Source organism: Gossypium hirsutum, chromosome D09, assembly GCF_007990345.1.
Source record: "Gossypium hirsutum isolate 1008001.06 chromosome D09, Gossypium_hirsutum_v2.1, whole genome shotgun sequence".
In the NCBI taxonomy this organism is placed as follows: domain Eukaryota; kingdom Viridiplantae; phylum Streptophyta; class Magnoliopsida; order Malvales; family Malvaceae; genus Gossypium; species Gossypium hirsutum.
Window position 1 is genome coordinate 25,521,857 of NC_053445.1, and position 23,624 is coordinate 25,545,480.

Genomic DNA, 23,624 nt, shown 5'->3' on the forward strand with positions numbered 1-23,624 from the left:
TGGTAGTCTATGATTGTATTCAACTGTTCCAATTAATGCAAGTCTTAAAAACGATATATATAAACATGATTCCAAATATAATAGCAAGAGAAAATGAGAGCATGTTATGAGTGGCTCTTGGAGACATTTGAGTGCACACAACAGTTGTAAATTTTAATTGTGGTGGAATATAGAAGAATAAAAATGGATGATTAATTGAGGTGTGTGTGATGAGAAGGTCAGCTTTTAATATGTGTGTAAATAAAACATTGAATGATGATCAAATTGTCGAAGAAAAACCAAACTTGCCCTTGTTTCTTCACTTACTTCCTGTGCAAGAAACAAACAAAAAGAAAGAATTTTAGTCCCTACAGAATTCCGAGAGTTGAAAATCAAAGAGACTATGGAAGCAAAGTTTACCTCAACTCAAGACAATATTACAAGTCCAATATACATTGCACCACAAAGAAACACCAATGATATTAACCCCCTGCCATCACATATTACTTTTCTTTTTGTGAATATTTTCAACAAATACATGCATGTTTTCAAATTTTATTTCATCATATTCTCACCAGATCACACCCCATCCGACTCCATTGCAAGGACAAGGACATACTTCTGCGAATTTTTCGGCATCACTAGAATGAACTCTACGAGATATGAGGTCATCGTATATATCTGTAGCAGCAACCATATTCCATACGAAATCAGAACATTATGTAACAGATTAAAATCATCAGATCAGATTGGTAAAAGTACCATGAAGACCCCCTATACTAGAAGTCAGATTGCATTTTACCTCATTTACTCAAAAAATGGGTATACTAGTCCCTGTCCATTAGATCAAAGAACAAACTGGCCCTTTATTGTTAAAAGTATCATCCAAATCTATTACGAAATAACCAAACAGTTACACTTGATACGTTAGATCAAAGGATCGGTTTTTAATAGTAAAAATGGATGAAATTTATAACAGAAAACCAATTTGCTCTTTGATCTATCGTACAAGGATTAATTTGCCCCTTTTTTGAATAAAGGAAGCAAAATGCAATCTAACTCCTAGTACAAAGACCTCCATAGTACTTCACCGATCAGATTCTGTGTTTCTTGCTCCAAAAATCTTACCATACACTGAAAACAAGCTGTTCATTATACCTGCATCAAAGGCATAGGACATTTGTTGATCACACTAAAATGGGGGGTAAAAGAAAAAAGGGAATTGTAGTCACGTTCGTAAGAAATAGAAGGAAGTTCAGAATGAGAACAAGAGATTCATTTACCAATGAACAGAATAATATACCGAAGTATGCGAATCTTTGTTGTTTCTTGAAGAATCCAAACAACACCAAGGAAAAGGACAAACCCTGACATCTCAATCAATAGGGATTGACATTACTCAAATGGTATATCAAGCCATATTTATTCAAGCTACCAAAGACATACCAATACAAAGCCCCCTTAGTGTCCACTGCCAAAACAACATAAAAGATAATAAAGAACCATACATACATGAAACAGTAATAGTGTGAAGGAATGTCTCAATAAACAGTATGAATGTGGTTTTGGCTCCCTTTTATCCCTTGAACTTTAGCTTTGAATTCTAGCACCTTTGATTTACCAACGAAACATTTAAAAAGAAGAAAAAAGCCTACCAAGATAAGGTCATTCTAGGTGTTCATGAATACTTACATTTTTAGCTACACAGAGTACAATAAGTAGAGCTGCGACAAAACATCCTGCAGCAATTCTTGCAGTCAAAAGATTTGTTGATGCTAGAATCAAAACCATTCCCCAGAATGATGAACCGAGATCTGAAGTATGACAACAAGTATTAGTTCTGACAACAACACAGGCAACCTTGTGTGGGGAAGTATAAGCGAAAAGTTTTCATCCTCTTTACCATAAACAAGTCATGTGAGTGGCTAAAAATTACTAATTGCAATTAGTTTATAGGTAACCAATGACAAAAACAAGTAGAGAAAATAATACTCCAACCAAACATAACACAAAAGTTTTAAATAAATTTACATGCACAACAGCATGCACCAACATGTTAATAAATGGATGAGTAAGACAATTCACCAAAGAAAAATACCAAAAGGCTGTAGTTCAACTAAATCTCGACATAATTATGCATTTATAAAGGTGTGGGTCTGTATCTGTTGTGTAAGCAAGCAGTAAAGGAACTAAGAAGGTACATCCAGCCGGCAAAATTAGCCAGTATATGCCACCACGTGTTTGAGTTGTTCCACCTTCATCTGCATGAACCTGGATCCCTTCCACCTGGATATCAATTCCTTAGAAATTAGATTATACATAGAAGAGCACACTTCAAGGTTATGCTATCAATAAAGCACTTCAAGATGCACCAAATAAGTAGTTTAGATAGAACTGTGGTTACACTTAGAAATGGAACTGATGGACCTATATTCTGTTAAGCACTGATCCTAAGTGCAGTGTGTACGAGTTATATTACCATTATCATTTTACTAATCCTGTCTTCAGAAAGCTAAAAGGAACTAGCTGTCCTATTAAATCAAACCGTAATATGAAAACATGAGAAAAAGCTTAGCTTGTCTTGTCATGTTTCCTCTACCTCATTCAAATTTATCTCTATCTAATCTTCTAGAGTCATTAAAGTGCTACATTGCCATCCAAAGCATTTATCTAACAGTCATAAAAAAAAAATGTCGAAGTAAATTCTCAAGACGGCATGTAGGAGTAGAAAGAAATACTTACATGACCACATGTGAGTTTACAAGCAATAGCATGGCTAGCCTCGTGAAGGAATACAGTTACAAGCTTGAAAGGTCTCAGTAGTATCGTCCTCCACAGCTACGAAGATCAAATAAAAAATTTAATGCTCCCTTTGGGAACATGGAATTGGAAATTTGGATTTCATTTATTATGTAAATGGTAAGAATGAAATACATATATTATGGACAATTTAGTTGAGATTCAATATAATATATATTGGAAAAGTAAAAAGAATATAGAGTTGTTAAATCTAAAAATATTTTAAGAATTTCAAATTCGTTACTAAATAGACATCTAACACATCCATGGATTTCATAGTTTGCTACTCAATATACACTACTTTCAAAAATTCAAATCCAAATTCTAATAGCATTCAATAAGACATCTAATCAGCACAATAGTCATTTGCAATCAGAGTATAAAAGTCTTTCCACATGACTGAATTTTAGGTAAAAAATAATTACAAGATAATTTATATAGGTTCAATAAACCCTCTTCTGTCATAAACCAATAACGTTTGATGAGTCAATTTCACATCTGAAATTGGCTCAGCTTTAGCACAACTTGGAACAGGATGAACTGAAATCTATATTTTGTATCTAAATTACCAAGTTAGAAGCACCATACATTAAAATCAATATATTTTTGTTCTTGAAATTTATTCTTTTTCCCAAATGAAATCTAATCATTGAACCCCAAAAAGAAAAAAAAGTGAAATCTAATCCCTTAACCCTAAAATTATAGCCTTCCTTTTGTACAAAGGATGCAGCAATCTAAGGATAGGGAAGGGGTTTTAGGCATTGAACTACGAACCCCAGACACATTGACTCCAATTACCAGAAGCAGGCTTAGCTTTAAACAAATCCAACATTCAAATTAAATGCAACCAACAAATAAATACCCATCTGCTTTTAGTAATGTACTAAGTAAACCACTAACAACTTTACTTCAAATCACCCAATGTTTCCTACTTTTAAGTAGAGCAAATTAACCCAAGAGATTTGGAAAAGGGTAGAGAGTACCGCAAGTATAACAACAGTGCAGACAGCTACAGTGACAAGAAAGACAACTTGTTCATGGTTACAGCAGTTTTTGAGTTCCCAGTTGGGATTGAGCTTCACCATCTCTTCGTTATTCAGAAATGAGAATGACCCAACAACTGCTAACAACTTCCTAAGTTTGAATCTTGTTGTTTCAGCCTTTCAGGCAAAGAAATGGAGAGAGAGAGTTGCTTTGATCTTCTCTTCTCAAAGAAGGTATGTTTGGTCAACAGTTGTCAGCAATTGGCTTCCAAGTTTTTTAATTTTTGATTCATTCATTTCAACGCAATTATTAATGGTGTGGTGGTCACTCTTGAGAATGAAAATGTAAAAACTAAAAAGCCTCCGATTCGGTTACTTATTCTATTGATCCTACAAAAAAGTTGTAATTTTATGTTTTCTTTTTCTTTTAAACTATTGTTTACTCACTTTGCGGAAAGAACTCTTTGTTTGGTCACTCTCCGAAAACAGCTTACTTTATTGTTGGATAAAATTTTTATGATTTTATATTTTTAAAAAATATTTAAAGTGGAATTTTTTGGTTAAAGGATTGAAAAGTTATAATCATTCAAGTTTGAGGAGACTTCTATTTTGATTTTTTTATTATAAATTTTGTCACTTTAGTTATCTTAATTTTAGATTTGTTGATATTGGGATTGCCTTGGTTGATGACAATTTAACGAGTGGGTAAAGACTTGTAGAGCGTATTATGAGTTCTAGGGTGGAAGACAAGTAGTTGAGAAAGGGAGGAGAGAGAGATTCTTTAGCTCTAGAGATCTTATAAAGGAAACCACCTGTCCTTCTCAAGGTGTCATATGCCATTTTCTTATTGGTATCATATTCCCTAAGGCTTTGTTGACTTATTAACATCAATTTCTTTTAGGTGTGGGTTGTCAGGTCAGGACAATGAGCAAACACGATATACAGATGATAAGTATAATGCCTCTGTCAAAGGTGTGGTACCCATAGTAGGTGCTCACCTTGCCGTGGGTTTGCAAGATGGAGGACCTCAAAAGGATTTTGTTCTCGTAGGTGAAGTATCTCGTGAGGTTAAAGTGCTGTGCTGCGAGCTCATGAGGTGTTGGCATAACAATTGCCCTTAAGTCGAAGGGAATGTTATACAATGGCCTTGCCTAAGACGTGATTATGTGGGACCTATGTCTTACCCTTATAGATGTGGTCTTAGTTGATGCAATTGTCACGGACTGCGGATCAAAGCTCGTAATCGTTGCGCACAGAATGTCCCATAGAGGTCAACTTATTAAATGGGGCTCATTTAACCCACTTGGACTAGCCTGATTCATGGAACCCATGGAGAAGCTCATCTACTTGAAACTTTGGTGGCGCAGTGAAAAACTTTAGTAAAACTAGAGTTACCAGAGTAAATAGTGTAAATCTTAAAGGATAAAAATGTATAAAGTTTAAATCCCTTAGGACTTTCAATTGTACATAGGCTCTAATCTCGACTGCTGATGCAACTCAATTTGTACCGTTGGATCTGGGGGAGCTCAATTATAAATAGATGCCTCCCCCTTCATTTTTATTAATCCCATTGAATCTCATTGTACTTCATTCTTTCCGAGTTAAAGAATATATTGAGAACATTTACTCAAGCATATTGTGTGCATCACTTTCTTACGACTTTTCAATTGTCTCGTTGCTCTATATTTTCAAGTTGCTTTCGCTGTACTTTTTGCTACCTTAGAGAATTTTCCGGAGATTTCTCATCTTTCAAGAGCTAAGCTAACTTAGGTACATTTGAAATAGAGAACTTGCCTAGGGCCGCGTGGTTTGCCAAACTAAAGTTCTAGCCTCGTGATAGTTGGTATTTGAGCCAATGTTTGAAGGCGCCATTTGCGATGTCGAAAGTTAAACAACTCTAAAAAATTTTCTGCTGCAAAGTTTTAATTGGGATTATGTGTTTTACAAAGCAAGTAATTAAAGCATGATGATTTTATAAAAATCAAGTTTTATAAGCATATGTTTCAAAGTTTCACTTGAACATTTTACGAATGACAAATTCTCCTACCAAAAACTTGTGGCGAGTTTTGTAAAATCTACAATTTTTGGTTTCGAAATAAGATACGTTTTGAAAACAAATGACTAAAGTTTCAATTTATTAATGTAACCTTCTAGATTTGGACATAACGTCTAGGCCGAGTTTGGGGTGTTACAACCCCTGTGTTTTTCTTCCTCACACTTCTGTATGGATTTTATAAAGCATGCTCATTTGACGAGAAGAAACTTATTGTCGTGCTCGCATAATCATTGTCAATTAGGGCCTCAGTTATGTTCCATCCTTTGACAACATAACCTTTGTAAACTTGAAGCCTTAGTTACACTTCAACTTGAGACGGTATAATCACCATCAACTTAGACCTCGAGTTGTAATACGATCCCGACTTCTTAGGTGATGGCTCCATACTCACACGACATGTGAAATTTATAGGTTACCGAGCTCTATGACATCACCGTAAACCCAAACACAACTTATAACTATAACTATGATTGCCTCAAAGCCAGAGAGAAATAAATTTTCAAACCCAGAAATTTCAACATACAAGAAAAAGAAAAGAAAACAATTTAAAGAAGGCTAATATATGTTGGAGTAGGGGATGAGAACAACCATTTATATAGGTGATGGGGCGGGGTAAAAAGACAAAATTTTCAATTTATCCCGTGAATCCCGGGTTGCAATGCATGAAATTTATCCTAGAAATCTTGGATTGTAAGGGATCAGAGGCATAAGAAATCAAGTTGGGGGCATTTTCTCTCTAAGTGTTTCAACCCCCACTCAACTTGATTGCTTCTGCCTATGAGCCTCTTGCAACCCGAGATTCTTGGTATAAATTTCATACATTGCTGCCTTGTTGAAAAACGTCGTTGCAAGGGAACGTTTTCTCCCCCACAAATTTCAACTTTAACTATATATCTCAAAAACTCGTGATGCCCGGGGCATATGTTGTTGGAATCGTTTGATATACCTCGGGGTATGAGTTCTATAAATTAAACTCAATACAGTCCATTGAGTTTCCATATCAACCTTTCAAGTAGATTGTTTCCATAAGGATTCTTGGCATTAGGAGAAGAGGCTTGTCGTGAAAAAAATTAAATTTTATACCTACGTTATTGTCCAAGCAAAGGTAATTTATTAAATTATGTGTAGGTCTTTTAATTTGGTGATGAGAACTATGCTTTTTACTATTTTCTCAATTTTAAACATGTGAAACAGACTATTTGGTTCAAGATGAGTAGACAATTTAGAGTTGTTAACCATTACAACGGTCAAATTTGTGAGACCGCAACTAGGCTTGTATTTGTATCAGCCCAATATGAAAATCTAGCTTTCAACCGGAGCATAACGTTAAAAGAGTTTTGGACAAGGATTAGGCGCAAAGTGGGGATTCAGAAAAGAATCTTGAGCTTGAAATGTAGATATCTAACATCATTGAACCCCGTTAGAAATGCCATTTTTGAGATTACAAGGGTCAATGAGCTGGAGACGGTGATCGAATCTCATTACTCTAGTGGGAATGTTGTACTAGATTTATATGTTGACTTCTTCGAAGAGGAAGAAGGTGGCCCGAGCTCGATTACACATTGTCTGCAAAATTCCTTGCTAGATTAAGAAGTAGAAAGTCTGACCACACGATTGTGTGATGGATTCATATCATTACTAAAATGCTCCTACCAAGACACCCCGAAAACATCATCAATGGTGAGGCATTTATCGATTCGCCCTTTAATTACAACTTTGGGGGATAGTTGGGCGTATTTGGTCACTGGGCCTATGAGACACTAGCATGGTATCCTGTCAGTGCATTTGATTTTAACTTTAGGACGTTGATGTTCAACCCCAGTAACACTCACACAGGTATACCATAAAGTTACTTCGGTCGACCAAATAGAAGTGATTTTGGGATTGACATCAGATTTACAAGAATGATTGATCTACTCTCAACAACCTTGACCAACAAAAGAACATCCAACTCTGGACTTGCAACCGGGGTTGATAACGAAGGAGAGGAGAATGAAGAGAATGAAGAGGGACAACATAATAAAGAGAACAAAAAGGAGTCTGAAACCAATAATGACCTAGTAGAGGAGTTCAGACTGAATGGTGCGGAAGTTGCAATAATTTCAGAACTAGATCCCATTCCTACTAAACCAGAAGATGGTGGTTCTGATAATGAAGCTTCAAACACTGCTTGATGGGATGATCCGAGTTTCACGGTGTATAAACCCTCACCCACATACGTACTGTCAATCTTGCTGCTGCAGGTAGTTTAGAATTCCCAGACCTCCCTTATAGAAGATAAGGGCATGCGACATCGTCAACAAGTTTCGGCCACTTAGAGGTTGGGATGAAGTTTAACTCCAAATATGCTTTTGTAGCTGTAGTCAAGTGGTATAACATACAGTGTGACGTCAACTTCACTATTACACGCTCCCGATTCGAGAAATATGAGGCAAAGTGACGATTTGGACTATCAGGAAGTTTACCGCTCCACATAGATGTGTTGTAGCTGGTATTATAGGTGATCATGAGCCGGACCAAGCCTCAACAAAATTTTAGACTCATTTTCTAGGCCCGACCTCAGCCCGATTCAAAAAATAGGCCTAAAAATTTGCCCAAGCCCGACTCGAATTATAATAGTTAAGCCCGAGCCCGACTCGGCCCAACCCATATTAATTTTTTTATATTATTTTATTATATAAACTATTTTTAAAATATAATATATCAAATACATTTAAAAACATTAAAACAATATTAAAATAACAAATAAATTAAAAGCGATATTAAAACAATTCTTGAAACAACAAACAAATTGAAAATACAATAAAAATTCTTTATATTAAGATAGTTACAACTAAAATAGTAGAAAAATTAATAATAAAACAAAGTTCTATAATATCCAAATAATATTAAAACGGAAGACAAATAATATTAAAAATGGCAGCGAAACAACATAATAAACAACTACGAAACAACAATAAAACAACACCAAATTAACACAAAAAACAACATATAAAATGTAATCAACCAACCAAAATATCTATATATCAACCAATCAACATATTTAATTTTATAACAAGCTATAAATCGTAAGCTAAATTAAATTGTCAACAATTAGAAAATTAACCTAGAAAGCAATTGAAGAAACATCGTCATCATCATTCTCATCACTTTTGCAATCAATTTCTAATATGAAATAAGAATAAATAGTTACATAATCAAGCTTATCACTCTTGCAATCATTCTCATCACTCTTGCAATCAATTTCGAATGTGTGCTGTCAACCAGGTGGGTGTTAGGCATGCCTAGGGTTCTGTCGCACCATTTGGGTTGGTGGCACCTCATTGAATTCATTTTCATCTTCACGTGCACATCCATATTGATCACCATATTCATATATTCCCTCCGTGGTTGACTGCGCCTAGGTCTTATCCGCTTATCATACATCCCCCTATATGAGTTGATGATTGCGAGGATGACCTACCTCGGTAAAACAACCATGCTAGGGATGTTTGCGACATTATCGACGGATAATTATTTAGTGTCATATGGGCTAGTTGTGAATAAAATATAGGAATTATCAATGATATTAGATGTGTCAGTGTTGCTGGCAACATCGACATGTAATATGAACCAGACTGACTGGGAGGTTGCACGAAAATCGGGTCTTAGTGTGGAGCTGGAGCAGATGTTGATCCCCCAAAACTTGTTCTCCCAACCTAAGATTGATGGGTTTTCGTCTTGGCTTCCTATGACGACGTTGTCTACTCCTTTTTGTAGTCGGTAGTAGATACAACTTGCTGTTATGCCTGAACCAATCTATGTAATCTGAAGATGTCGCCAACTCCGATTTGAGAAATGGTTCACGCGTTGGTAAGTAGTTGTACCTATGTTGCCAAATATCAATATACTTTTTATCGAATGTTGGCCAATCTTCCTCGAGTCTCCCTTGCAAGTTAATATTGTGTAGGTCATCGAGCTTTTGGGGTGGCAGCGGAATATGTTATGTAGACCCGAATTGTCGCATCACTTGGTTAGGGTCGTGCATCTCGACCATTGCAAAAACAATCAATGGCACTTTGACGTGCCGAATGTTGTGATTAACAAAAATTCAGTTGAGACACATTTTTGAATCCTCGGGTCCACATATGACATCCATACAAATTGCAGTACGAATTTATAAATTTTAGCACATGCCTAATATTTAATTTAAAATGTTGGAATAAAAAATTGATAACTTTGAAATTCATAAACCAACCTCCTCTTCAATTTGTTGATCTAAAGCTAGCCAAATATCCTCGAGCTCGGGCGGCATACTGCTGTGTCTCGTGAGGTTATTCCACCTATTCAAATAATATGTTATTTCAAAATTATAACAATGAAAATTTAAAACGATAATGATATTATCAAATGAATTTTACCATATTATGAGTGAAAATTCATAAAGGGGGTTCACTCGGAGGTGTAAAAATGGTAGTCGATATAATGCCCACGATTGAAGAAGGAGCATGCAACTGTTGATTTTAACTTTTTTCTGGTTTTGTCACTCGACACATTTCTCAGTACAATGTCGCTAGCACTGCTGATCCCCAACTAAGTTGTCTCGCTTCTTTCAAGTAAGCTAGTAGTAGTAGCTACCTTAAGTGTACCAGATTTTGAGATTTATCTGGCATGAGCAAACCTTCGATCAACCTTAAGATGAATGCGCGTGCAAATTGTTCTTTTTCAATGTCCCTCGTGGAAGCCTCGATAGTTTTGAAGTTGTCCTCCACCATCTCATCTCGATTCGGCTGCCCTAAACTTGTTAAGCACCTTCCCTACCATTTGCTGGCTTGTTGCACTCCAATTGGCACAAAGCACTGGCCTCATAACAACTTCCCCATCGATTGGTAGACTAAGTTGTAAACTAACGTCCTCGAGTGTAATTATACACTCACCGTAGGAAAGATAGAATGTGTGTGTCTCCAGCCTCCATCTTTCAACCAAAGCACTGATAAGTAGGGGATCCAATTTAGTCCCCCGAGCATGCAAGCCATGTATAAAAATTCTGCACCTCACAAGTGTCCACAAATGACATCCGATGCACCTTCGCTTAAATTGTTAATGTATGTCTCCAAAATTTAATCTTCGGCCTAAGTATATAAACATAAAAAAAAATTAATAATGTTAATAGAATTAATTAACTATTTAAAATTAAACAATTTAATAATATTTTCTTACCATTTGTAATTGAACGTCGAAGATATGCTTGACATCCAAATGAATAAGTTGATTTGCCATTTTACAAATTATAAGGAATAAAAAATTCGAAGAGAATAAGATTCAGAGAAAGATTTAAAAAAAATGATTGAGAATTGAGAATTGAGAATTGAGGATTGAGGATTGAGAATTGAGAATTTAAGATTGACGATTGAGTATTGAGTTAAAAAGAATAAAGTTTACAGGGGTTTATATAGGGAAAATTATGACTATTGGACCCCTTGTAGTCGTTAGAAAAGTTATTGTTGAAAGAAAAACGCGCCTTATAGGGGTACGTTTTCACTGCATAAATCGATCAATTTAAAAAAAAAACATAATTTCTTAAATTTTTATTTTGAGCATATTTCTATAAATTAGCCATTTAATGTTACTATTAAAATGAATATAAAGAATTAATTAATAACAATATGGTAATATTAATCAATACCGATATGTTTTTTAGAAGTCTGAAGTAATAGAAGAAAATGTAATATCGAGAAAAAGATTGTTAGTAAAGATTTATCAATAGATTTGATAGATTGGGAAATATAAATGTTGGGCTAGTTTGGCAATGCTTTTGAAAAGTGCTATTGAGAGGTGCTTTTGAAAAATTTGAGTGTTTAATATTGTTGTCAAAAAGTGCTTTTGAGAAATAAAATGTTCATTTTAGACATGGTATTATAAAGTAACAAATATGTATTTAAATAATGTTCAAATTAGTTAATATTATGATATTTTAGTAAAAATATAAAAAATAAATTATTATAACTTATTGTTAATATTTTAATATATAATATTAATTTTAAATATTTCTAAGTAATTAATATTAATTATTTATTAAATTTGGAAGAAGAAGAAATAGTAAGGTTAAAAAAGTAAAATACTAGCCAAAAGCACTTTTGGGCTGAAAAAATCTAAAAATTTCTGCTTTTTCATCTGTGAAAAAACACTTAAAATAAGTTAAAATTTTTTTTACACTAACTTCTGTTCTTTATTGTTTTTTAGGGAAAAACACTTTTTAATGAAAAAGCTCATCTGAGAAGCATTGGAGAACACAGCTGTAATATAAGATGTGTCGAACAGCCAATAATACTACTTGTGAATAAGAGAAGTGATTTATAACTCAAACTTTCTATGTTTTAGCTATAGCATATATAAATAATATTATGCCAGATGTTGAATAATATTCTACCCATAGTTTCCCTCGCTCATAAGTCGGAGATAATGTGGGCTCAACTATGTTCACATTCAGTACAATGATGCCAATGAGCTAAAATTCAATAATTATAATTTGAAAAATAAAAATTTCTAAATATTTACAAAATATATTTAATTTATTTTTCGGTGATTATTTGGATTTAAATAAGGTGATTCATAAATGCTATATATATATATATATTATATTATTCTTGTTTAAAGAGATAATGACATATTTAGTATCTAAACTTTGACATATATTCTAATGTGGTATCTTAACTTCAAGAAATCGATTTTGTTATCTAAACCTTAACGTCGTTTAGTAATGTGGTACCTTTAATTAACGATATTAATTTAGATTTATCAAGACACATGGCCCAAACATAGGATGCCACATGTCACTTTGTGTTAGAATTTTTAATTAAAATAATGTACCAGGGACCTAAGATCAAATAACCAAAAAGTTCTTTCTATTCTTTAAAACTTGTTATTTTTAACTAAAATAAATTAAAAAATGGAATTTTTTTATTTAGAGAAACCAGACGAGAGTGTGTTTTTGCTTCCACTTAAAGCATATTAATTCTTTTTTCTTTTAAATTTCTTCAAATTCATCTTTCACATTCTTTTAATCTAACCTAAGCTTTAATTTCATCAAAATTTTTTTAGCATTTCTTGCTAATAAACAACCCTTTTGCAATGAATCAATTTAAATTTTATTTTTGAGTTGGGTTCATTCAACATTTTTGGATTGTTTTGAAAAGAAATTTAAGAACATTTCTACCCTGTAACAACATTGCCTAGTGTTATTACCTCTAAAGTCTCAAAACCAATTTCTTTAGCCATCAACAACCTTCAATTCCAAGATAACTAAACTTATGAAATGAAAGCAAGAAAAATCACAAAAGCTAATCAATCCATTAGAACACAAAACCCTAAAAAATAATATCACAAACAAAAAGGTTAAATTGTGAGTATATGCTGATTTATTTTAATTGGCCTTTTAGGTCGTCAAAGCTATTTTTGGCTGGGCACGCTTTCACACACTTTCTCCTGAATTTTTATTTAGGTTTTTTTAGGAATTAGGGTTTTTATTATTTAGGGTTTTAAAGGTGAAACTGTGAAATTTTATAAGTAGATTTAAGGAGTCGGGGATACAATAACGCGTCTCAGAACACATACATTTCATATGTCATACTGGGATAGGAACATAACCTCATAAACCCATCTCATAGAAGTCAGGTTTCGGGGTGACAGTGCTTGTTACGGTCACAGGTCGGAGTCTAAGTTGAGGTCTTAGTCGGCGGTCGTTATGTGGTCACGGGTTCAAGTATAACTAGGGGCCAGTCGATGATCGTTATGCTGCCATGAGTTCAAGCTTTTTGGATACCCGTAAATGATGCCTTATTTATACCATACATAAGATTGATGTCATAATAATAGGGAAAAATGAAGGGCTTTCTGGTGTAATCAACGTAATTGTTTTATCTATTGTCAAGTAGCCAGTATCTTTAACCTTTCATTCTTATCCGAAGGTTGACATCGAAGTGGACACAAAAGGGTTTTTAGTAGGAGAGTGGATGTCGAAAGTAGATGTTAAACTTGGGTCGGCTTGGCAACAGTCACCCAGAAAGGAGTATCACCTTTAATCGACCGAAACAACCGCTCCCCACCTGAGAGTCCTCTTGTGTCTATGGAGGTGTCGACCTTTGAATAATAAGGAATGTTAAAGATATCGACCGCATATAAATGGAGAAAAACATTATGTCGATTATAACAGGAAGCCTCACAGTTTTTCTCTATGATTATGCCTTCAAAATTTTGTATGGTATTTATAAGGCAATATCTCCGGGTATCCAAAAAGTTTGAGCTTGTTCTCGCATGAAGACTGTGGACTAGCTCCCCAGTTATACTCCAATCCATAACCTCATAACAGCCATCGATGGAGATCTCCACGTAGACTTTCACTCGTAACCGTATAAAGCAACGCTACCCCGAAACTCGATTTCCACGGGATATGTTACAGAGGTAGTGGTCCCATATTAGCATGATATATAAAATGTGTGTGTCTTGAAGCGTTATCGCATCACTGAAGACTCAAGAATACCTCAAACAAGAATAAATATTAGCGATGAAAATTTGGAACATTGAAGCGAGGAAGAAAATTGAAAGAGATAAATATTGTAAAGTGGAAAGATGATGTTCAGGAGAGAAGTGTGTTTAGGAATGATTACGAATGGAGGGAGAGTCTCCTTTTTATTGACGCGGGGGAGGGTGAGATTGAAAATAACATGATACCTGCTTGAAAATGGGTCACGTTTTCATGAAATCTCTGAAATAGGTGAAAGAGGTGCCACTGAGATTTTTGAAATCAGAGCACTTGCTACAGGGTTTGAATAGTAGAGGTCAGAAAGTGCGGCCAGCTGGGGTGAGCTTTCCTATTGACATGTCAAGGGTATTTGGGAGAGGGACAATCAATAGAGGTTATGAGGGCACTGTAGAAACCCAAGGCATACGAAGGCAACATGTTTTGTATTGAGGGATACATTGAGATATTAATGTCGCTAGCATTCATTTTTTTTGGACTTATAAAATTGATTAAAATGTTCTTTTTTTTGTATAAAATACATCATCAGTTCTTTTTTTTTATTGCATTTCAATTGTATTTTCCACCGTCTACTAACATTTATATAGTGGAAAAATTGCTATTTTAAGTAATTTATAGAATAAGAGTAATTTTCTCGGTCGATTGTGCTTGTTTCTTCTTAAACAAGGTTCAACATTTCGGGAGCATGATGAATCTGTTGGTTCAATCAATCAATGTAAATTTCTTGAAATTCTTAAGTTAATTGGAGATATAATGATGTGGTGAAAAAAATTATTATGGAAAATGCTCCAGAATAATCGTTTAACTTCTCATGATGTTCAAAAAGACATTGCACAAGCTACTACAATAGAGACTACAAATACCATAATTGAAGATCTTTAAGATGAGTTGGTTTGCTTTGTTGGTAGATGAGTCTTGTGATGTATCAAATAAAAAACAAATGGGAATTATGCTATGATATGTCAATAGAAAGGAAAATGCTTTGAAAAGATTTTTAAGAATTGTCCATGTTAAGGATACTACTCCATTATCACTTAAAGCAGCAATTGATGCTTTCCTGGCTAAATTTGGATTAAGCACGTCAATAATTAAGGGACAAGGTTATGATGCTGCTAGTAACATGCAAGGGGAGTTTAATGGTTTGACAAGTTTGATTTTAAGAGAAAATTCATTATTTCTTTACATTCATTGTTTCACGCACCAACTCAAATTAGCACTAGTTTTAGCAACAAAAAATCATATTAAGATTGCATCTCTTTTTAGTTTGATTGTTTCCTTAATAAATGCTGTAGGAGGTTATTGCAAACACCATGAAATGCTTTGTGAATTGCATTTTTTTTAAAGTTCACAAGTCTTTGTCCAATTTTGAAATTTATTCTGTACGAGGATTAAATCAAGAGAAAACCTTTATTTAACCAAGTGATACTCATTGGGGCTCACACTATAGTATGCTTTTAAGCATGATTATCATGTTCAGTTCGATAGTTGATTTACTTGAAATTATAATAGATGATGGATTAACATCTGATAAAAAGGAAGAAGCTAATACATTGTTAGGTTTGATGAAATCATTTGAATTTTTTTATTCCTTTAAATCAATGATGTTGGATCTGGTGCCCTAGGTGTAGTATATTTGTTTAGTATACTTTTACTTTTAGAATGAATTGGTTTAATAATATCCATAAATTACATTAACACTATTTGTATATTGCCTTCAATATTTTTGCACGTAAAGAAAAATGGAAGCAAATATTGACTCACTGGTTATCTAATGTTTAACCAATACTAAGCGATATTACGTGGTTGGATCATAATATAGAAATACAACTTGTATTAGTAGATCAACCTAAACATGTCCTTAGTCTAATAGGAAATTAGCAAACAGATTGAAAGACTAATATGTTGTTTATCAAGTCCAATTGGGAAGATGTTTTGTCTTGGGCATCAGAGTAGATGGCTCCTAGAAGATAGATACATAGATATGATTGATTGGATTGGCAGTGCATTGGACAGGACCCAAGTACAATAAATCTTAGATCTGTTTTTGGATTTATTCACTTATGATGTTCATAGTGTGACATACATTAATCCTGAGTAAACGATGGGCTATGTATGTGTGACTCGTATACTTTGAAGTAAGTAAAAGTTCGAGTTCAAATAGATAAGGAACCGAAAGCTGGTGCGTTGGGTATACGACTTCTACAATATTTAGCATCATTCAAAATAATGGAATTCATAACCTAATAAATGGGTAAATGATATGTTTTCCTCGATATTACATGATAGATGAAAAGTAAACGTGACCACTGGTCATTTGTCTTTGTGATAAATGACTTAATTACTATTTGATTGTAATTGACTTTTTATGAAGAAAGATGTAATGGTTATCATGAGATAAAATCGGATCATATTGGGATAATAGATTTATCCCAAAGAGATTAAGGATATCCTATGTGGGTAATACATTGATGACAAGGTCATTGGACAAACACTGATTGAGTAACTTTCGTAATGGTAAGTAACTAGGGAGAGCTGAGTCATGATATTATAGTGGAATGGATTTGTGACTAAATAAGTTTATAATTAATAGATAAAAATTTGAAATTTAATTATAAATTATTTGATCCCTAATTTCATATGTTCAACTGGTCCCTACGCTAACTTGTTGAAACCAAATGAACAGAAATGGATGGTAATGATGAAGATAGAGCAATGAATTACATTCACAAATGAATGTACTTTCTCACAGAGTATAAAAATGAATTGAGAATTAATTTAAATTTTTTGAATTATTAATTAATTAATTAATTAATTGAAGTTCTAAAATGGAATTAAATTAATTAGTTATAGTGAATCTATTGAATATGAAAATTAAATATATTTCCTTATAGATTTTTTTGCGGTGAAGTTGCCATGACTTTAACGAAATTAGAATTGGATTGAAAAAGTTATTTAGTTAGAAAATTAATTTATGTAATTAAATTAATTAATTAATTAATATTTATTTTGGGAAATAGAAAACATGTATTGTGTTGGATTAAATTATAAAGTACTGGGTTAAAAATCCAAAAACCATATATAATTGAACCCAATACAAGAGAGAGCCAAATCCTCTCATCATAAGAGAGAGGGGCAACATCCCTAGTATTATTTAGTAGGGTGTGCTTCTCACCCCAATCTACTTAGAATAGAATATTATTTTCTATTAAATAAATATTATTTGTGTTTTACTAATTCAACCATGATTCTTCTCATTTCTCCCTATAAATAGATGGCACTGGTAGAACTATTTACATAACTTTTAACACATAAGTTTCAAATATTGTTATTTTGCTAGAAAGTAGTGAGAACTTATTTTCTTAGAATAAATTCTATTTTCTAGAAAAATTACAATTATATCAGTTTTTATTGAGAGAGAATTACTTTCCTACTGAAAGTAATAAATCATTTCTAGTTCTGTGTTTGGTTCATGATTGTCTGGCCAAGCCCACACTCGAAGCAATTTGTAATACGAGAATAAAGAAGTTCATTTGGTTGAAAGCTGAGAATGTCTAGGATTCGTCTCGCACAAAACACTAGTATTTTTCGAGAAAAAAAATATTAGTATAAATATCACAAACCAACTTGATTTTCAAAATTTTAATTTTTTATTCTGACAGAAAATCGTTTTCAAACCTGATTTTTCCAAAAAACGAGACATGTGTTGGGATTACAAAAGAAAAAAAATTAAGAAATTGATAATGTCATCTTATTGGTAATGATTTCAAAAGAATGATTACAAAAGCTCCGAGAAGATGGATGAACTTCTCTACTTTCAGAAGCATCCTTTTGTCAAAAGCATGATATTGCTGTTCTTAATATGGATGATGACTTTGTTGCCAAAGGAAGGTCACATAGGAAAGCTCTTAAGGTAACTAATATGGATTATTATATTGTGGAGTTATTTTATATTGTTATAGATACACAACTCCAAGAACTTAACAATCGTTTCAATGAAGTAAATACAAAGCTACTATTATGTGTATCTTTCTTATGTCCTAATGAGGATTTTGCAACTTTTGGCAAACATAAGTTGATTCATCTTAGTCAAATTTATTCATTTTTTTTCCAGTTGAAGTTTTTGTAATTGATAACCAATTGGAGACATAGAATTATTGACATGCGATTAAATTGGGAGCTCTCAAAATCGAAAGGAACTCAAGATCTTTCAAAGAAGATGGCTGATACAAAAAAGAACATTGTTTATCCATTGGCATATTGCCTGGTTAAGTTAGCGTTGATTTAGCTAATTGCTACAGTAAGTGTGGAAAGAGTATTTGTTTTGAAATGAAAATTGTGAAAAATCATTGAAGGAATCGAATTGGAGATCAATGGATGAGTGATTGTTTGATTCCATATGTCGAGAAAGAGAAGATAATTCCATGGTTTCAACACATGAGAAAGGTTCGTGGACAAGTGCAAAAAAGCTACGTGTTATTTAAATTTATTTAATGTAGCTTTTTCTTTTAATTATTATTTTAATAATTTTATAATAATCTTACATTTAACGTTTACAACGAGTTAATATTATGCATTAGTTATTTAATTTTTAAAATTTCCTTACTTGATGGCATTACGTACTTTTTGCATATGTTTTGCGTTTAGTTTGGAAATCTATATTTTATTGGGTCAATCATTTAGTTAGTAAATTGTTTGTATCAAAATGATGCAGAGAGAAATTGATAATTAGGGGGAAAAGATGAACATGGTGCGTTATGAATATATTATTTATTTCTAAATCGAAAGATAATAAAATGGAATTTTTAAGTATAAACATGAGTTTGATTTTGGTAAAACTTTACTTTCACTTATTCATATGTTTCAATAGAGAATATTTAGTTTATATTACGTTTATGCCACTATTATACGATTAAAGTATTAAGGGAACTCTTGAAGTGAGTTGTTATTTATTATTTTGGTACAACTACGTAAATTTTATTCTTTTTTTTTTAAAGTTTTTATTCTTTGATTTACATTTAAACAATTATTTGTTTCAAATTAAACATTAATTTATGTTAAGATTTATTTAGATATACACATAAAACCGAAAGATTTATTTAGTCATATTAAATGCTTTAAAAATTATTTAAATATGTTAAAATGGGTACTTAAAATAAATAAAATTATACTATCAGTCCTTATACTCTATAAAAGTTGTGGATTCAACCACTCTACTTTAATTTAGTCATTTATAGTCTTTTGTACTTTTCAAATTTTAAATTTCAATAATCACCAAACGATAATTGTTAAATTCATTAAGTCAAGTTCTGTTATTTTCAAAGTTTGATGCGGCAAACATATTATCATATTTGTAATGCTATATCAGCTTGTTATTTTCACATATTGCTCATTAAAGATCCAATTAATGGATTAATGACTCTCATTCGTTAAGACTAAAATTTCAAATTTCAAAAAGTATAGTGACTTTTGAATGACCCACTTGTAGAGAATAGACTAAATCTATAACTGTATGCATAGTACATAGTTGGTAATTACATTTAACCAGATAACAAGGACTAATTTGAAAAGTACATAAATTAAAATTGATCAAATTAAAGTATAAGGACTAAATCCATAAAATTTTAAAAATATAGGGATTAATAGCAAATTTAACCTAGTAATAGGTTTGCTATTTTAGCCATTAATAAAGAAAAAGAGGGAGATAGGCTTGAGACTTGTAATGTAACTCAAAAGAAAATGTACGTCCCTGTTTCTCTCTCTATCTCACATATTAAAAGCAAAAAGAACGAACAATAACTTCAATTTTACACACACCCGACGACACCATAACATCAATATCCTCCTCTCTCATGTCATCTCTTTTCTCTTATAGCGCTTCCTCTATTTAATAACAAATAAAAGAGAGAAGCAGCTCTCAATCCACCACCACCCACGACGGCGCTGCCTCTTCCTCCTCCGCAATGAAGAAGAACGTGGTGGAGAAACAACACCACCGTCCTCAAATATCCACCACCACCACCACCACCAAGCTTCCCAATTCCCTCATCCAATTCAATGATATTGTTTTCTATTTCATTCTCTTTGGTTTAGGGTTGGGGTTAGGGATCACTCTCAGTTTCTTCTATCTCAAAGATGGTTCCATGGATTTCCAACTCTACCAACTATCCGTTTTCCGTGCATCCGACATTCGTCCGCCGCCACCACCACCAACTCTTCCATCGGGTGGTGTTATTGAACTGCCTTCCCCTCTTTCTGCATCATCACCACCCATCAAAGAAACTCGAAAAGAGAAGAGGAATTATATAAAAGAATTTTTTGAACCGCCGGCGACTAGGCATAATATGACGGATGAGGAGTTGTTTTGGAGGGCATCATTGGTTCCTAAAATCCCAAAATACCCAATCCAACGAACACCCAAAATTGCATTCATGTTCTTGACGAGAGGAAAAGTGTTATTAGCTCCACTTTGGGAGAAATTCTTTCGTGGACATGAAGGCTTTTACTCCATTTACGTCCATTCTGATCCTTCTTTCGTTCAAACTATGCCCAAGTCTTCGGTGTTTTACGATCGCTGGATTCCTAGTAAGGTCTGTTCATCCCACTTTTCCCTCTTTTTTGCCCTTTGTTTATTACCTTAAATGAACATACAATAAAAATATAACAAATATCATTTTTATTGATTGATATTATAATTTGAATCAAACGAAATAAAATTAATAGTTTAAATATACTTTTGACTGAAAAAGAAATATCCTAATTTTGTATTTAAACAAAAAGGTGGGCTAAATTTGGTTTTGATGATGCATTAAATTATAGTCGTTATTAATATATAAAACTTGCCTCAAATATAAAACCAAAAATGTACAAAAAAAAAAAAGAAAGAAAATTTTGGGCAAAACAAGAAACATACTAAATTAATATTTCAAGAGAAAAAAAAAACAGCTCAGGTTATTAAGAGCATATTATTTATGCTTTATCCTCCGTTATGGTAGGTTAAGCTGGCTGGCTATTAAGTATTTAAGGCCCCCAAGTATTTTAAATACTTGTATAAAGTTAATTTGAAAAATTATTTTATATACTAGAAGGTTAAAAGTTTAATAAATATATTATAGAGGTAGTAAATTACATAAATAAATATGATACTTATCATACTCGCTTATAAAATTTTAAAAACTATATTAATAATATATTAAATAATTACTCATTAATATTTTATGGGTGAATATTTAATAGATTTGCAACATATTTTTTAAGTAGAGTTACATGCATTGCTTTTATTCTACAACTTTTCCAGTTAAATGAGTAACAACTTTACTTTTTTCTTTATATATCTATATAGACGTCCATAGAATCTTTCATTCTACCTCCATTCTTCATCTTTTTAATATTTTACAGTGTATTATTAGCAACTTCTATATTTATTTATTATAAAGCTATTGATTAAGATAATGTTATAGGTGAATTGGGTATTAACTCGATTAAAAAATATAAAAAAATTTGTTTTTTAAAGTAAATTATATTAATAATATAAAAAATAAAAATATACACATAATATCATTTGAACCCATATTTATTTAATTTTTCTTATTATATTTTACCATTCAACCAAATCCAGTATAAGGACTATAAATTAGGAATCAGATTGCATTTTACCTCATTTACTTAAAAATGGGCAATTTAGTCTCTATATGTTAAATTAAAAAGTAAATTGGTCAATTCTATTAAAAATTTCATTTATTTCCACTATTAAAAACTAGCATGGTTAATGGAATAACTAGATAGCTACATGTGGCGTCCTATGTGTACCTCATTTTGACGTACAAAGAATAATTTTTAACAATAGAAATAGATGAAATTTTTGACAAAATGATCAATTTACTCTTTTATCTGATGTACGTGGACTAATTTGCCCATTTTTTTGAGTAGCGAGAACAAAATGTAATATGACTCCTAGTAGTAATTTACAACATTTGTTTATTTATACAAATTTTTTACAAATATATTTGTTACATCATTTTATAATAACATTGTTTTTATGAACATGAAATAATGTAGATAGCAAGATGGGGAGAAATGAATATGGTGGAAGCAGAACGACGTTTATTAGCAAACGCATTGATGGATATATCCAACGAACGTTTTGTTCTTCTCTCGGAATCATGCATTCCTCTCTTCAATTTCTCAACCGTTTATGACTATCTTATCAACTCCACCAAATCCTTTGTGGAGTCGTATGATTTACCAGGTCCTGTTGGCCGTGGTAGATACAGTAAAATGATGTCCCCTCTGATTACTCTCGAACAATGGCGAAAGGGATCTCAATGGTTCGAGGTCGATCGGTTCCTAGCCATCGAGGTAATCACCGACCAAACATATTATCCGGTTTTTTGGCAATATTGCAAAAACGATTGCTATGGCGACGAGCATTACTTGCCGACATTTGTAGACATGAATTTCCCGACGAGGAATGCGTATAAAACATTGACATATGTGGATTGGTCGAAGGGAGGACCTCATCCCAATAGGTTTCGTAGAGAAGAAGTGACCGAAGAGTTCTTGAAGAAACTAAGAACTTCCTCAAAGTGCTATTACAATGAAAGAATAGTCAATGTTTGCCACTTATTTGCTAGGAAGTTTTCACCAAATTCTTTAGACAAGTTGTTGAGATTTGCTCCAATTGTCATGAACTTTTAATTTGTTTGTTTGTTTTTTTTTTTGTACTTTGTATGTTTGAAGTCTTGGTTTATTCATTTGCACATTTAAATTAAACCTTTTGGATACAATATAAGAAATGTTTTATTTAAAAAAGAAACTTTTTTTTAATGTTTTTGTTGTACCTTTTGCTTTATCCATTTATGTCTTGTAAAAGGGTAGAAGTAAAAAAAATGTATATGTTGGAGGAATAACGATTAAATAAAAAATAAAAAATTAAAGTATCATTTGATATTCTTGTGTTAAGATTTCAATAGGACGTGATTAATTAAAATGTGACATCTTAATATTATATATATATATAAATAGGAAAGTGCTAATTTAATATGGTAAATTTTGAAATTATTTTTTTAGAGGAAATTCTGAAATTAGTTAGACAAAATGAAATATAAAATATATTAATTTTAATATTTTTAGTCATTTTTATTAACAAAAATGTTTTTTAACGAATAAGTAATTTAATATATATTTTTTAAATAATATTAATTTAATTTTTTAATTTAAAAATAAATAAATTTATTTCAAAATTAATATACTGTTATAAAATAAAGAACAAAGAGGGAATATAAAACAAGAG

The 23,624-nt window shown here is 32.4% G+C and overlaps 2 protein-coding genes across 5 annotated transcripts; one reads left to right on the top strand and one right to left on the bottom strand.

Annotated features, from left to right (window-relative positions):
* LOC107892036 (uncharacterized) lies at positions 1-4,150 on the bottom strand. 4 transcript variants are annotated; one of them, XM_016817002.2, is made up of 10 exons: positions 3,762-4,150; positions 2,722-2,817; positions 2,181-2,265; positions 1,672-1,793; positions 1,426-1,450; positions 1,263-1,346; positions 1,108-1,137; positions 555-660; positions 400-469; positions 1-309 (listed from the first exon to the last, which is right to left on the bottom strand). In XM_016817002.2, the coding sequence occupies exons 1-9, from the start codon at positions 3,861-3,863 to the stop codon at positions 406-408; spliced, it is 714 nt and encodes a 237-aa protein (XP_016672491.1). In that variant the 5' UTR covers positions 3,864-4,150; the 3' UTR covers positions 1-309; positions 400-405. The 4 variants fall into 4 exon arrangements, with proteins under 4 accessions (XP_016672491.1, XP_016672493.1, XP_040957662.1 ...); XM_016817004.2 differs by lacking the exon at positions 1,426-1,450 and having other exon boundaries at positions 1,283-1,346; positions 3,762-4,146; XM_041101728.1 differs by lacking the exon at positions 1,426-1,450 and having other exon boundaries at positions 405-469; positions 1,108-1,171; positions 3,762-4,146.
* A 15,886-nt stretch (positions 4,151-20,036) lies between these two features.
* LOC107892989 (glycosyltransferase BC10) lies at positions 20,037-23,173 on the top strand. The gene is made up of 2 exons (XM_016817991.2): positions 20,037-20,922; positions 22,391-23,173. Exons 1-2 carry the CDS (start codon positions 20,296-20,298, stop codon positions 23,027-23,029), a joined length of 1,266 nt encoding a protein of 421 aa, XP_016673480.2. The 5' UTR covers positions 20,037-20,295; the 3' UTR covers positions 23,030-23,173.
* Positions 23,174-23,624: the final 451 nt, after the last annotated feature.

Excerpts from the sequence above, each read along its gene's own strand:
- LOC107892036 (XM_041101728.1), bottom strand. The coding sequence starts at position 3,863 with ATGGTGAAGCTCAATCCCAACTGGGAACTCAAAAACTGCTGTAACCAT. Across the intron at positions 1,172-1,262 it reads GTATATTATTCTGTTCATTG|TGTGATCAACAAATGTCCTA; the intron begins GTAAATGAATCT and ends CCCCCATTTTAG. Across the intron at positions 470-554 it reads GTCGGATGGGGTGTGATCTG|GGGGTTAATATCATTGGTGT; the intron begins GTGAGAATATGA and ends ATGTGATGGCAG.
- LOC107892989 (XM_016817991.2), top strand. The coding sequence starts at position 20,296 with ATGAAGAAGAACGTGGTGGAGAAACAACACCACCGTCCTCAAATATCC. Across the intron at positions 20,923-22,390 it reads ATCGCTGGATTCCTAGTAAG|ATAGCAAGATGGGGAGAAAT; the intron begins GTCTGTTCATCC and ends GAAATAATGTAG.